This window comes from Dermatophagoides farinae, chromosome 1, assembly GCF_024713945.1.
Source record: "Dermatophagoides farinae isolate YC_2012a chromosome 1, ASM2471394v1, whole genome shotgun sequence".
In the NCBI taxonomy this organism is placed as follows: domain Eukaryota; kingdom Metazoa; phylum Arthropoda; class Arachnida; order Sarcoptiformes; family Pyroglyphidae; genus Dermatophagoides; species Dermatophagoides farinae.
The window spans coordinates 2,087,632-2,100,181 of record NC_134677.1 but is presented as its reverse complement, the minus strand read 5'-3'; the positions used below and the strand labels follow the sequence as shown (position 1 = coordinate 2,100,181).

Here is a 12,550-nt window from a genome sequence, read left to right as displayed (position 1 = left end):
CTGTCACTATTGGATTTCACAATTCCAAAATAAAATGAAAAAATAAAATCTGTTCATCATTCAATTGGATCATCACAATAGTTTATCACCAAAAATGTGGCATGAAGCAAGAAAACATGAGAAAAAAATTCGTGGTATTATGATAGATCATAGACGTCGTGCCGAAAAACGTCGAGAATTTTATGAAAGTATCCGTAGAGATCCGGCATCATATCTTCAGATACATGGTCAACAAATGAAAATACATATCGATCCGCTCATTTCACAAGCTGCCGAATCATCTTTAGTACCGTGGATGGGTGATCAAAATAACCTGATAGATCGATTCGATGTTCGTGCCAATTTAGATTGTATACCAAGTTCAGCAGATGTTGGTACAAATGACAATGATGAAGGGTTGCTTACATCCGATCAAGAATGTCAGCTCAATTATGAGCGATTTCGTAATCTTGTGCAAAATGATTTTGTTGATAATAATGAACAAAAAGTTTTACATAAAATATTTCTTAAAGAAAAATGGGGAGAACAACAACAGCAGACAAATAATGTGAAAACAAAGAATGAATTGAAGAAAAAATTGGCGGAAAAAAAGTCTGCGATTGGATATAATTATGATGATAATGATGGTAAATCATCTAAAAATGATGATGAGACATCAAGCGAATCTGGAGATGATTCGGATGATGAAGAATTTGAAGATCTTGACACTATCGTGTTTGTTGATCAATTGGATTTGGATATGTGTGAACGTGTTAATATTGTTGCCAAAAAATATGGCATCAAATCTGGAGCATTTATGAAATTCATGCAAGCTGATAAAGCTGAAGCTGATCGTTTGCGCATTGCTAAAGAAATAGAGAATGAAAAATCAATGTTTGTTGGTCGTAAATCTCGTCGAGAACGTAAAGTATTAATCCAACAACGTTTGTTGATTTTACGTTCAATCAATATGGATGATTGTGAAGTTGATCATTTTGCTGGAGAAGAAAAACAACAGAAAAATAAATCAGATTCTTCATCCGCTGAAAATGATGATGATGATGATTCGAAAAGTGAAATTGAAGAAGGAAAAATTGAATTTATCACATCATTTGGTAATGATGAAGATGAAACTATGGATAAACCGGTGAATAAAAAGAAATTGAAAAAAATTGTTCAAAAATCAAAAGAATCAAATAAAAAGAAATTATCAGAAAAATCGAAACAAATACCAGCCAAACAAATTTCATCGAATCAACCATTGATATATGGTCCAACATTGCCTGTTGATGTGGCCAATTCAAAAGTCGATTCTAATATTCGTTTTAATCATACTTCTAATTCAAATGTAAAAAATCGTCGCTGTTTTCGTGAGGCTAACAATGATGAAAAATTTACATTCGATCGATCTCCCTCATATACCATTCGTCGTTCACCAAGTGTACGTCGAAGATATTCAAGTGATGATGCTAATTCTTCCGATGAAAGTATGAGCCATAGAAGTCGATCTAGTCGACGACGGCTTTCACCACCATCTAGATATCGAAGTCGGTCTCGTTCACATTCTCGTTCACACAATTACCGGCGTAGTAGATCAAAAAGTCCACGCCGTAGAAAAACTTCATATCGAAAGCGAAGCAGATCAAAAAGCCCTATTCGTAGATCTGATCGCCCATCTTCGAGACACAGGGATCACAAGCAAAAACAAAAATCTCCAAATCAAAGTCTTATTCCTATCAAAACTAATGATGTAAAACTCGAAACAAATGATGATAATATGAAATTATACAAATTACTAGAAAAGATTGAATCAAATGCCAAAAAATGTCGAAGAGCTAGTTCTAGAGACAGAAAAAGTGAAAAAACTGATGAAATTGAAGCGAAAAGTCAATCCGAATCTAAGTCAATGATTAATTTGGTGGTGGAAAAAGAAAAATCGCCACCAATTAAACGATATTATCGTCATGATTTAGTCGATTCTCAAAGCGGCGATGATCATAGCGATGATCCAAACATCGATTCTGACGAGAAAAAGTAAGTACCTTTTGTTAGCCATATATTTTTATATTTCTCATTTTTTTATTATTTTTTAAAAAAATAGATCAAACCTTTCTGTAATTCATGCAAATTCATCCGAACCAACTAAACATTCATCATTGACTAATGTCAGTATTGAAATTTTTAACGTTTTTCGATTTATTATATTTGGTTCATTCATATATAAAAATTAATTACAACAGCTTTAAACGGGTTTATTATTATTATTATATTATTATTCTTATTGATGAAATTTTCATCTATTCGAATTTTTTACTAATTATTTTAAATGTTAATTTAACAGTTAACACCTTCAGCAGCATCAAAATCCAATTCATCATCATCATCATCATTGGTAATAACACCACAGGAACGTCTTAAACGTTTGATGAAAGCTCAATTAGATAAACAATGTTTGTATTATTATATGAAATATGAATTTCTAAATTTTAATATTATTATCAATTTTAAATTAGATAAATTGGATAAAAAAGCTGAAAATGATCGATTAGAAAGACGAAAAATAGAGCAACGTGAACGTAAAGAAGAATTTGATAAATTATCCAGGTTGTATGGGTTCCGGTTTTTTTTACATTCAGTTTTTTTCTAACAATTTACTTTTTTGAATAAATTTAGACGTAATAGACGATCTCCTAGTCGATCATCGGATTCTTCTCGTTCATCTCGATCATCATTTAGTTCATATTCGAATTCGGATTCATCATATGATAGACGAAAAAGGTATCATTCAAGATCTAGGTCCCGATCACGATCAAAATCTCGACATGGAACTAAAGAACGTTATCGACGACAAAGATCTCGATCCCGATCAATCACACCCCATGATCGTCGACATTATCATCATCATCATCATCATCATCATAGTAACCATTCATCAACATCCAGGTATCGATCATCAAGACGATAAAAGTCTTGATGAAAAATTCTCTTTAATTTATTTTTTTTGTGAATAAAGAAAAAATAAAATAAAATTTTATTCAAAAAAAAATGATTCATTTGTGTTAAACTCATTGTGTGTAAATAGCCTGAAAGGAATTGCGCATGCATAAATCGTATTAATAAATGTTTTTTAGTAAGCATCATCATATTGCATTGTTGAATCATTGCATTAGTTTGATTGATTGAAAAAAAGAAATTAAGATATTTTGACAAGTAATCGTAATTTCGAATATTGTTGAGTGATCAAAATATTTAAATCGTCAACGTCATCCATCTCATTATTATTATTATTTGTTTATTGTTTATCATTTTTGATTGATCGTTGTAAATATATACATTATATTAATAATAGATTTGTTGAGAATATTCACCAATTCCATTGATTCGACAATACTTGTTGATTGGTATCAAATTACAACATGAAATTTATATTCACTACTCAATGTTTCTTTTTAATCTTGTCATCATTTTTGATAACCAATGTGTTGACTGTTGAATCGGCTGATTCTACATCAGGTGGTGTTAGTAAACAGTCTGCTCAAAATAAATTGAACCAACCAAGTTCGAAAACATCATTGATTGTGATCAATGAAGATGATTGGGATCAGATGCTTCAAGGCGAATGGATGGTTGAATTGTAAGTTTTTCGAAATTATTTCAAATAAAAAAAATCTCAACTATTGTTTTAATTTATGATGATTAGCCACGCTCCTTGGTGTCCAGCTTGTCGAGCTTTGCAACCCGAATGGAAATCATTTTCAGTTTGGAGCTCAGATCTTGGGTTTGTTTTTAAATTATATTTTTCAAATATGAAAACAATTAATTCGTCAATTTATTTATCAATTCAGAATTAAAATCGGTGCCGTCGATGTCACTGCAAATCCTGGTTTGACAGGACGTTTTATGGTGACCGCTTTGCCTTCAATTTATCAGTAAGTATCCTTTATGCAACATATAATTTTTTCAATCTATTAATTCATCATCTATTTAGTGTTAAAGATGGCGTATTTCGCCAATACAAAGGAACACGTGACGTAAATACTTTTGTCAGTTTTATTGAAGATAAAAAATGGCAATCAATTGAACCAATCAGTTCATGGAAAGCTCCCAATTCTATCCCGTAAGAATATTTTAATTTACAATTTTCTTCTAATCGTTATCTTTTTCTCATATTAGAATGTCGATTGTTTCTAATTTTTTCAAAATATCTATGACTCTTCGAGCAGTCCATAATAGTCTAGTCGAAGATTATGGCATTCCGTATTGGGGATCATATATTTTGTTTGCATTTGCAACCATTTTGTTTGGTGCAATGCTTGGATTGGTAAGAATAATAAAGCTGATGTTTATTTTTTTTATTAAAATTTCCTTCCATATTTTAAAATAGATGATTGTTTGCGCTATCGATATTATATATCCTGCCAAACCTCATGATGATATTTTAAAACGGCCATCCACACAAGATGATCTAATTGATGATACGGAAGATTTGCAGAATAAACGTAACAATGATGATGATGAAACCGAAGAAGATGATTTAACCGATGAACAAGATGATGATGATGATGAAGAGGAAGAAGATTATCATGATGAAGATGAAGATGAAGATGATGGACCACGAATCGAAGAAGTTATTGATGATGAATTGATCGAAAGTTCACCTGAACAAAAACGATCAAATGTTCGCCAACGTAAAGCACGTCGAGATTAATTGGAAACAAACAAAGAAATATTTTAAAATCCAGAAATTTATTATTATTAATAATTAGATTAAAAAAACACACGCACATTGATGATTCGATGATTGTATTGTAAAATTGTTTTTTTTTGAAGGAGCAACTTACGACATCACAACGAGATTGTCTTCCATCAATGTTATAAAAAAAGTAATGTTTGTTTAATTTAAACTATTGATTTTCTCTCTTTCCAAATGATGGTACATGATTCTCTGTTTTCTTTATGCAAAAAAAAAAAGAAAAAATCGATCCATGGTATAAGATTCATCATATGTTTGTTTCGATATAGCCGTGAAAAATTACCATCATCAATATCTCTACACATTTATATTTGTATAATAGGTTTTCATACCTATTTTATTTTTTACTTTTAATTTTCATAATTTATCTCTCTCTTAATAATGCTCTATTTGTCGTCTATTATAAATATAAATTTTAATTAATAATAATATCACTTTTCATTGGATTCTTTCTCTTTTTTTTTGGTGTTGTATTACCCATGGAATATTTATAATTTTGATCGACAAATAAAACTGGTTGATTGATTGATTGATTGATTTGGATTAAAATGGGATTATTACTGTTCGAATGGTTGAAATTCATCCAAAAAAGGATCATTTTATTCAGAATCAACGCAAGCGCATTACTGTCTGTCCACAATACAGACACAATGAACTCAGCTGCATCATTTTCATAATACATACATTTACTCATTTAATTTGCTTTGAATTTTGTATTTGGAATTTTTTTTTTTGAAAAAGAATCCAATTTTCAATGATTAAAATGAAATGATAATATTGGTGGAAACGAAAAAAAATTTCTTCTTTACAAAATGATGATTATGAATCCTAATAATGATCGTGATTCAATGAACGATTCGAATACGGTTTGTTATTGAATTTTATTTTATTTTTTTTTTACTTTAATAATGAAACTTTTTGGATCCTCGAATAGAATCTTCTTGGTGATGATGGAGATAAGATTGAAAATAAAATTGATAAATTATTCGAAATTCATTCGGAAAATGAATCAAATGATACTGATATAAATGAACGATTTAGCCATTCATCACCAACACCGCCACCACCACCAGCTCCCGATCTAATACCTCAACTGAATCAACAACATTCTAATAGCGATATCACCACAGAAATTGTACGAGCAACACAATATGGAAATTTAGATTTATGTCAGAAAATAATTGATTCCGGACGTTATGGTGTTAATCAACGTGATCATGAAAACGTCACCCTTCTTCATTGGTCTGCTATCAATAATCGATTGGATTTGGTTAATTATTTCATATCGAAAGGTGCCATCGTTGATGCTATTGGTGGTGATCTTCAATCTACTGCACTTCATTGGGCAACCCGACAAGGACATCTTCCAATGGTAGTACTATTGATGCAACATCGAGCTGATCCATCATTATTAGATGGTGATGGATATAATGCTCTGCATTTAGCTGCTCAGTTTGGACATACTTCAATTGTGGCTTATTTCATTGCCAAAGGACAAGATATAGATGCTCCCGATACAAATGGAATGACAGCATTAATGTGGTCTTCATTTCGTAATAATTCGTATGTATTTTGTGTTGATTAATTCTTTTCAAATTTTAAATTTTTTTCGTATAGAATTGATCCCACCCAACTTTTGATAACATTAGGAGCAAATTTATCATTGACTGATCGAAATCGTAACACAGCATTACATCGTGCGGTATTGGCACGAAATCCGATAGCTGTATCATTATTGCTCAAACATGGAGCCAATCCTAATCTGAAAAATATTGCCGGCGATACACCCATTGAAATGTCTGTCAAATTTCATGCCAAATTCATTCATAGTTTGTTTATGGAGAATCAAAAACAAATTGAAGCTAAACAACCATTAGCTAGGATAAAGATTGCTCCAAACACCGAGATTCGTATACCGAAATGGCGTGATCCACAATTTCGTCATTATGTGATGGCATTAACACCATTCATTTACTATTATCTGTTTGGAAAACTATGTGAAAGTGATCTGATGTTATCAAGTAAAGCTCTACTATTAATAATGCTAGTCGGTCTACTTTATCTTCTTATTCGATACATGTTTGATGCTAAACAATTGAATGTTTTGGCCATTTCATTATATTTATCCACGAAAATCTGGCTTTACATAACATTTTTTCAATATTTTCTTTTCGGTAAGTGTTTTTTTCTGAATGATGTTTCTTTAAATAATTGAATTTAATTTATTATTATTTATTGTTCTTTGTTAGTTTTTTCATCATTCGAATTATTCATATTCATTTTATGTTCGACGGGTTTATTTTATAGTTTTTATAAATGTTATCATAGTGATCCTGGTTATATTTCCAATAGTCGTGAAGAACAGATCAAGGTATGGTTGGATTTAATTGTTGCTGTGAATTTTATTGAATGTTACATTTTTTTTTATTTTGTTAGACCATAATCGAGCTAGGTGAACATGAAGGTTTTGATTCATCATGGTTCTGTTCAACATGTCTGATACGTAAACCAACACGTTCGAAACATTGTTCATTATGTAATCGTTGTGTGGCACGTTTTGATCATCACTGTCCATGGATTGGTAATTGTGTTGGATATCGTAATCATAAATATTTTATCTGGTATCTTGCTACATTATCAATGACTCTATTCTGTTATATTGTTGCCACCATACATTGTAAGTTTCAGAAAGAGAAAAAATTCACAAGAAAAAATATCACTTATATTTTATAAATATAGATTGGGATTTTCTTGATGACATACGAGATGATATCAACGAATCTGATCGAATAATGACCAATAGAAAGCATGAATCTTTTGTGGATGTTTGGTCTAATGTAGTCACATATAATGGATGGATCACATGGTCACTAGTCAATGCTTTGATCCATGTCATTTGGGTTGTTTGCCTATTATTTTTTCAATTATATCAGGTAAGCAATTGATTCGAATTTGTTTCATTTATTTTTTTAACAATTTTTTTTTCACGAAAAAAAATCAAGATAACTTGCCTTGCTATGACAACTAATGAACGAATCAATGCTGATCGATATCGATATTTTAAACAAAATAAACGTTCTGGAAATATTCATAATCCATACAAGTAAGAAAAATTATCATTTCATTTCAAAGAAACATTTATCTTTTTTTTCATTCATATAGCTATGGTTTTATTCGAAATTTTATTGAATTTTGTGAATGTCGCCGTTTAAACATGTGTTTATATAAATCACCAGATCTACATGATTGGCGTTATGTATTTGAAAATTTTGAAGCAATGGGCCGATATGATTCCGATGATGATGATGATGGTGGTGGTAGTTCATCACATGATGAAATCAATGTTTAATACAAAAACAAATGCAACATGAAAAAAATGAATTCATCCAGCATTTTTCCACATTCATTCTCAAACATTTTACCTAGCCCATGCACACTCTCTCAGTATTCCAATTGTAATGATTTGTTTTGCTCGAGTTTGTGAACATTTTTTTTTCTCAATAATATTTCGATATATTTTATTTTGAATTATGTGCATTTTTTTTCTTTGCTTATATTCCATAAGAAATAAAAGAATTTTTTTCCACTGGATAAGTCATATTAAAATACACACACACCATATGGTACAAATCTTACGGATTTTGTTTTTCCAATTCATCATAACTTATGATTACCTTTCGACCATTCAAAGTTTTAATTTCCGATCCTTTTTTTCTTTCTTAATCTAATCTTTCTTTGGCACCTTGGCTTCGCACACACATACACACACACACACACACATTAGATTCAACCCTTTCATTCAATATTCATTCATGGTTTATCGTTAATTCTCTCTGGTTAACGTATAGGAAGAAAGAGAGAGAAAAAAAAGCAGAGGAAAATTTTCTTGGATTGTTCATTTTTTTTCTGTACTTTTTCTTTTTCAATTATAAGAACATATGTAAGTCATTCAGCATAAGAATGAATGTGTGTGTGTGTGTGTGTAGTGTATATTTAATTACTCAATGATCATATAGAGTTATCGATCATCAGATTGTATATGATGTACGTACAGATATTATTATTATTATTCATAGATTTATTCGTAGATATTTCACTACAAATGTCTTGAATTAATCTTTTTCTTTCTTATTCATACATTTGAGGTAGACAAACTTTTTTCGTTTCTTTCTCCGTTTGTGCAAACTGACCACCGAAATGACCAATCATAATAATAATCTCTTTTTTTTACATTTTCTTTCGTATTTAGTTGCACCCTTTAGTTTCATGACAAAAATAATAATGATATGACACAAAAAAAACACATGTATTTGGCACACTTTTTTTTCTTATTGTTCTTCATTTTGGTTCCGTCGACATCATTTTTTTTTCGATGTTTCTCTAATAACTTGTGTTCAAATCAGGTTTCTATTCTAATCTATGAATGTATGAATGAACTCTTTTTTTTCTTCAAAAGCTTTATAGAGATCAAGACATCTATTGTCTATGTCAAAGGTCGTCGGCATGTGTCAAACAAAATGACACACACATACATACAATGAATTTAAACCGCAAAAACTCTTTCCATATTCAATTCAAAATATTTCACGCGTATGTGTGTGTGTGTTCGGTAAGATTTTCATTCATTTTTATGTGGAATAAGAAGAAGAAGAAAAAAATTGAAGGCCTGATCAAACTTTTGATTGTGACAATGGTCAAAATAAAATAAAAAATGTAACAAACGGGTCAAAGGTGAACGTGTGTTGTGTCGATTGATTCGATTGAGATGTTTTAACATTTTTTATTTCTTATTTTGGACATAAAATGATGATACACAATAAATGATTGTGTATCATTTTGTATCCTGTCCTAATTTTTTTTTCTCTCTATTTCCAATGATCAAATTGAATCACCAAAATTGACCATTGATCCAAAAAAAAATATATCTGTAAAAGAAGGCCAAATGTGTGTGTGTGTGTGACAAGAACTATATTCACATGTAATGCAAAAAAAAAGAACATTGGTCAAATTATCGAGAAAAATGAAACATACAAGATATCATATTGCAATAAGAAATTTTGCAATTTCATTTGTTTTGGTTTCATTGGAAAGAAACTAAAGATTTCTGTTTCAAAAAAAAAAAAAAAAAATTTTCCATTGAAAACCATCATCACACCATCATTTATCGTGGTGTGTTATTATGTTTATGTCACAAAATTATAAACATTTTAAACTCTAAAAATCCACCATAATTTGTCCCAACATGCTATTACATTGTTGATAATCGATCAATCGTCTAAACAAACTAAGATGGCTGTGAAAAAAAAAATTCGTTGGAAAAAAAACATCATGTTCTTTAGTTGTTTTATCAGCAAAAACATTTCGAAACTATATAATATTGTTCATTGTAATCATCATCATTCTTTGTCTTTTTTTTCTTAGTTCGAGAAAAAAAAGAGATATTTACTGTCCAATTAGATTATCATCAGAATAATACTAATATACAATTGGATTGTTGGAACATTAAAATCAACACTTTTGAAATGAACTCGTCTTTAGTATAATTGACAAATGTCAAATCAATTGTTTTTCATCCACATATATAGGATATATATTGTTTGTACATGTTGTGTACTAAGCTGGTAATAATTAGACGAAATGATGATGATTCCATTCCATTTTGGGTTTCCATTTTAATGAACACCACACACACGGAATTGAATAGTAGTCGCAGATGTGCTGAACTTGAACTTGAATTTTATTCTTTCAATACAGAATCATAAGAACTAAAGCATTATTATTTTTATTGTTTGATAATGTGAAAAAAAACAATTATTTCAAAGATAATTTAAAAATAAAGCAAATCAGTCAAATGTGAATGTGTGAATTTCAATATAAATATCAGTGTATAGAAAATAATGATGAATGTGTTGATGGAAGTAAAAATTGGTTTTTAAAAAAAAAAATTCCATTTAGATGAAATCAGCAAAATAATCTTCGACTGATAATTCATCTTGCATCTGTTGCAATGTAGCAAATCGTTTTGTTTCATTTTCATCTTGTAATGGTGCCGACATTATTTCATTATGATATCGTTGAATATAATAATCACTAATTTCGGATGAAAAATGATGTTCACGATATTCATGGCGGGTCAATGGATAAGCATTTTCGATTTCATCGATTTTTGGCAATGGAGTTGATTTCAAATTAGTAGATTTCTTCATACTTGAACATTGTTGTTGTTGTAGAATTCCTTTCGAATTTTTTTGGCTTTGATCTTTTTTCAACGATTGAAATGGTGTATTCGAAAGATTACCAAGCTTACGACGATTATTAGCCGGTGTATTGGTGCTCATCAATGATAAAACTTTTTTACGTTCTACCATATTCATGGCTGATGGTTTGATTCCCATTTGAATAGTGGACAAATCATTTTCATTCAAACGAATTTGACGATCAATTTCCATGATATAATGATGATGATCAAAATTATTTCGTAGAATAAACTGTAAAAAAATAGAGATCAAGAAAGAAAGAAAAAAAATATCAATCTAACACAATGAAAAGAGAGAAAAAAAATCTTTAAAGAAAAAAAAATAATTAATTATCAACAAATACCAACAAAACAATTGGCTTTTATATGTGTTGAAGCAAACAAACAAACAAACAAATCGTAGATTCACGTTTAATCGAAAGAAAAAACAAAAACTTTAAAAAAAAAACAGTCAAATATCAGAAAAAATAAACGTTCATATCATATAACTCAATGAACAACAATGTTTTTGACGGTTGAAAAAAAATGATTGTTTAGCAACAAATGCGCAAGCGTGAAAAGAAATTTAAATACCCAAAACACACACACATTTGAATTCGAACGCTTTTTCAAAATCAACACCAGCGGCGCACACATAATGGACATTTTATGTTGCAATAGATTTTTCGATTATGGAATCATGTGGGTGTGTGTGAATAACCTATGATCAATTCACAAATATTGATTCTTATGAAACAATATTGAATATATATTGAAATTATCATTGTTTCAGGTGTGTGTGTGAAAATTTTTCATAGGTTTTTAGTTTCTTTTTTTTCAGTTGTTGATCAAAATCAAAACATTTTGATTATTTGGTCAATTGTAAGCGAAAGAAATACATATTTTGTCGCCAACCACCTTCAAATCTTTTTTTTCAAACAACAAACAAATAAAAAAATAATTGCATTTTCTTTATTTGTGTATGTGTCCGATGATTGAACATTTTTTTTTTTTTTGACATTTGACATTTGTCGTCAATGGTCAACATAAAGCAACATATTGTCAAATGTCAATCTTGTATTCTTGATGGCTAAAATCTTTACCCATTTTTTTTTTAAAAAAAGGGTTACCAAGTTTTGTAAAAAAAAAAATTTTTGTTTTCTTTTTGAAAATTTGTTTAATATTTTTCTTTCTTTATCATTAGATTTTATTCACAAATATAATTTGATTATGACAATATTTGGACAGGAACAATCATTTTGAACGGGATTTCTTTTTTTTTTTTTTTTTTTGGACAAAAAATTGAATCAAAATCAAACCAACGAATATATTGTTATTCAAAACGGACAACAGATGTGTTCGATTTCACACACTCACATCATCATCATAGTGTAATGGTCAAACTCAAATTCAATCATCATGACATCGAACCTTAGTGATAATATAATAATAATTATGTGTTATGATTGATAACACGAAAAAAAACGAAAATTCGATTGATAACGCATGCAATAACGAAAAAAAAAGTGTTCGATGACACAAAAAAATACGATTTGCGTGATCAATTTCATTTACAATATTAT

General features: G+C 29.8%; 4 protein-coding genes across 4 annotated transcripts; 3 read left to right on the top strand and 1 right to left on the bottom strand.

Moving 5' to 3' along the window:
• The first annotated feature begins 94 nt into the window (after positions 1-94).
• On the top strand, positions 95-3,025 carry LOC124491417 (uncharacterized). The gene is made up of 5 exons (XM_047054052.2): positions 95-2,013; positions 2,081-2,144; positions 2,321-2,429; positions 2,493-2,583; positions 2,653-3,025. The coding sequence occupies exons 1-5, from the start codon at positions 95-97 to the stop codon at positions 2,942-2,944; spliced, it is 2,475 nt and encodes an 824-aa protein (XP_046910008.1). The 3' UTR covers positions 2,945-3,025.
• Positions 3,026-3,074: 49 nt separating this feature from the next.
• On the top strand, positions 3,075-5,178 carry LOC124491420 (thioredoxin-related transmembrane protein 1-like). The gene is made up of 6 exons (XM_047054054.2): positions 3,075-3,613; positions 3,680-3,757; positions 3,825-3,908; positions 3,968-4,096; positions 4,153-4,300; positions 4,364-5,178. Exons 1-6 carry the CDS (start codon positions 3,396-3,398, stop codon positions 4,685-4,687), a joined length of 981 nt encoding a protein of 326 aa, XP_046910010.2. The 5' UTR covers positions 3,075-3,395; the 3' UTR covers positions 4,688-5,178.
• A 195-nt stretch (positions 5,179-5,373) lies between these two features.
• Positions 5,374-8,315, top strand: LOC124493073 (palmitoyltransferase ZDHHC17-like). The gene is made up of 8 exons (XM_047056131.2): positions 5,374-5,598; positions 5,667-6,295; positions 6,350-6,906; positions 6,982-7,103; positions 7,169-7,409; positions 7,472-7,665; positions 7,735-7,835; positions 7,895-8,315. The coding sequence occupies exons 1-8, from the start codon at positions 5,545-5,547 to the stop codon at positions 8,079-8,081; spliced, it is 2,085 nt and encodes a 694-aa protein (XP_046912087.1). The 5' UTR covers positions 5,374-5,544; the 3' UTR covers positions 8,082-8,315.
• Positions 8,316-10,491: 2,176 nt separating this feature from the next.
• On the bottom strand, positions 10,492-11,325 carry LOC124491661 (uncharacterized). The gene has a single exon (XM_047054339.2). The coding sequence runs from the start codon at positions 11,179-11,181 to the stop codon at positions 10,684-10,686; it is 498 nt and encodes a 165-aa protein (XP_046910295.1). The 5' UTR covers positions 11,182-11,325; the 3' UTR covers positions 10,492-10,683.
• Positions 11,326-12,550: the final 1,225 nt, after the last annotated feature.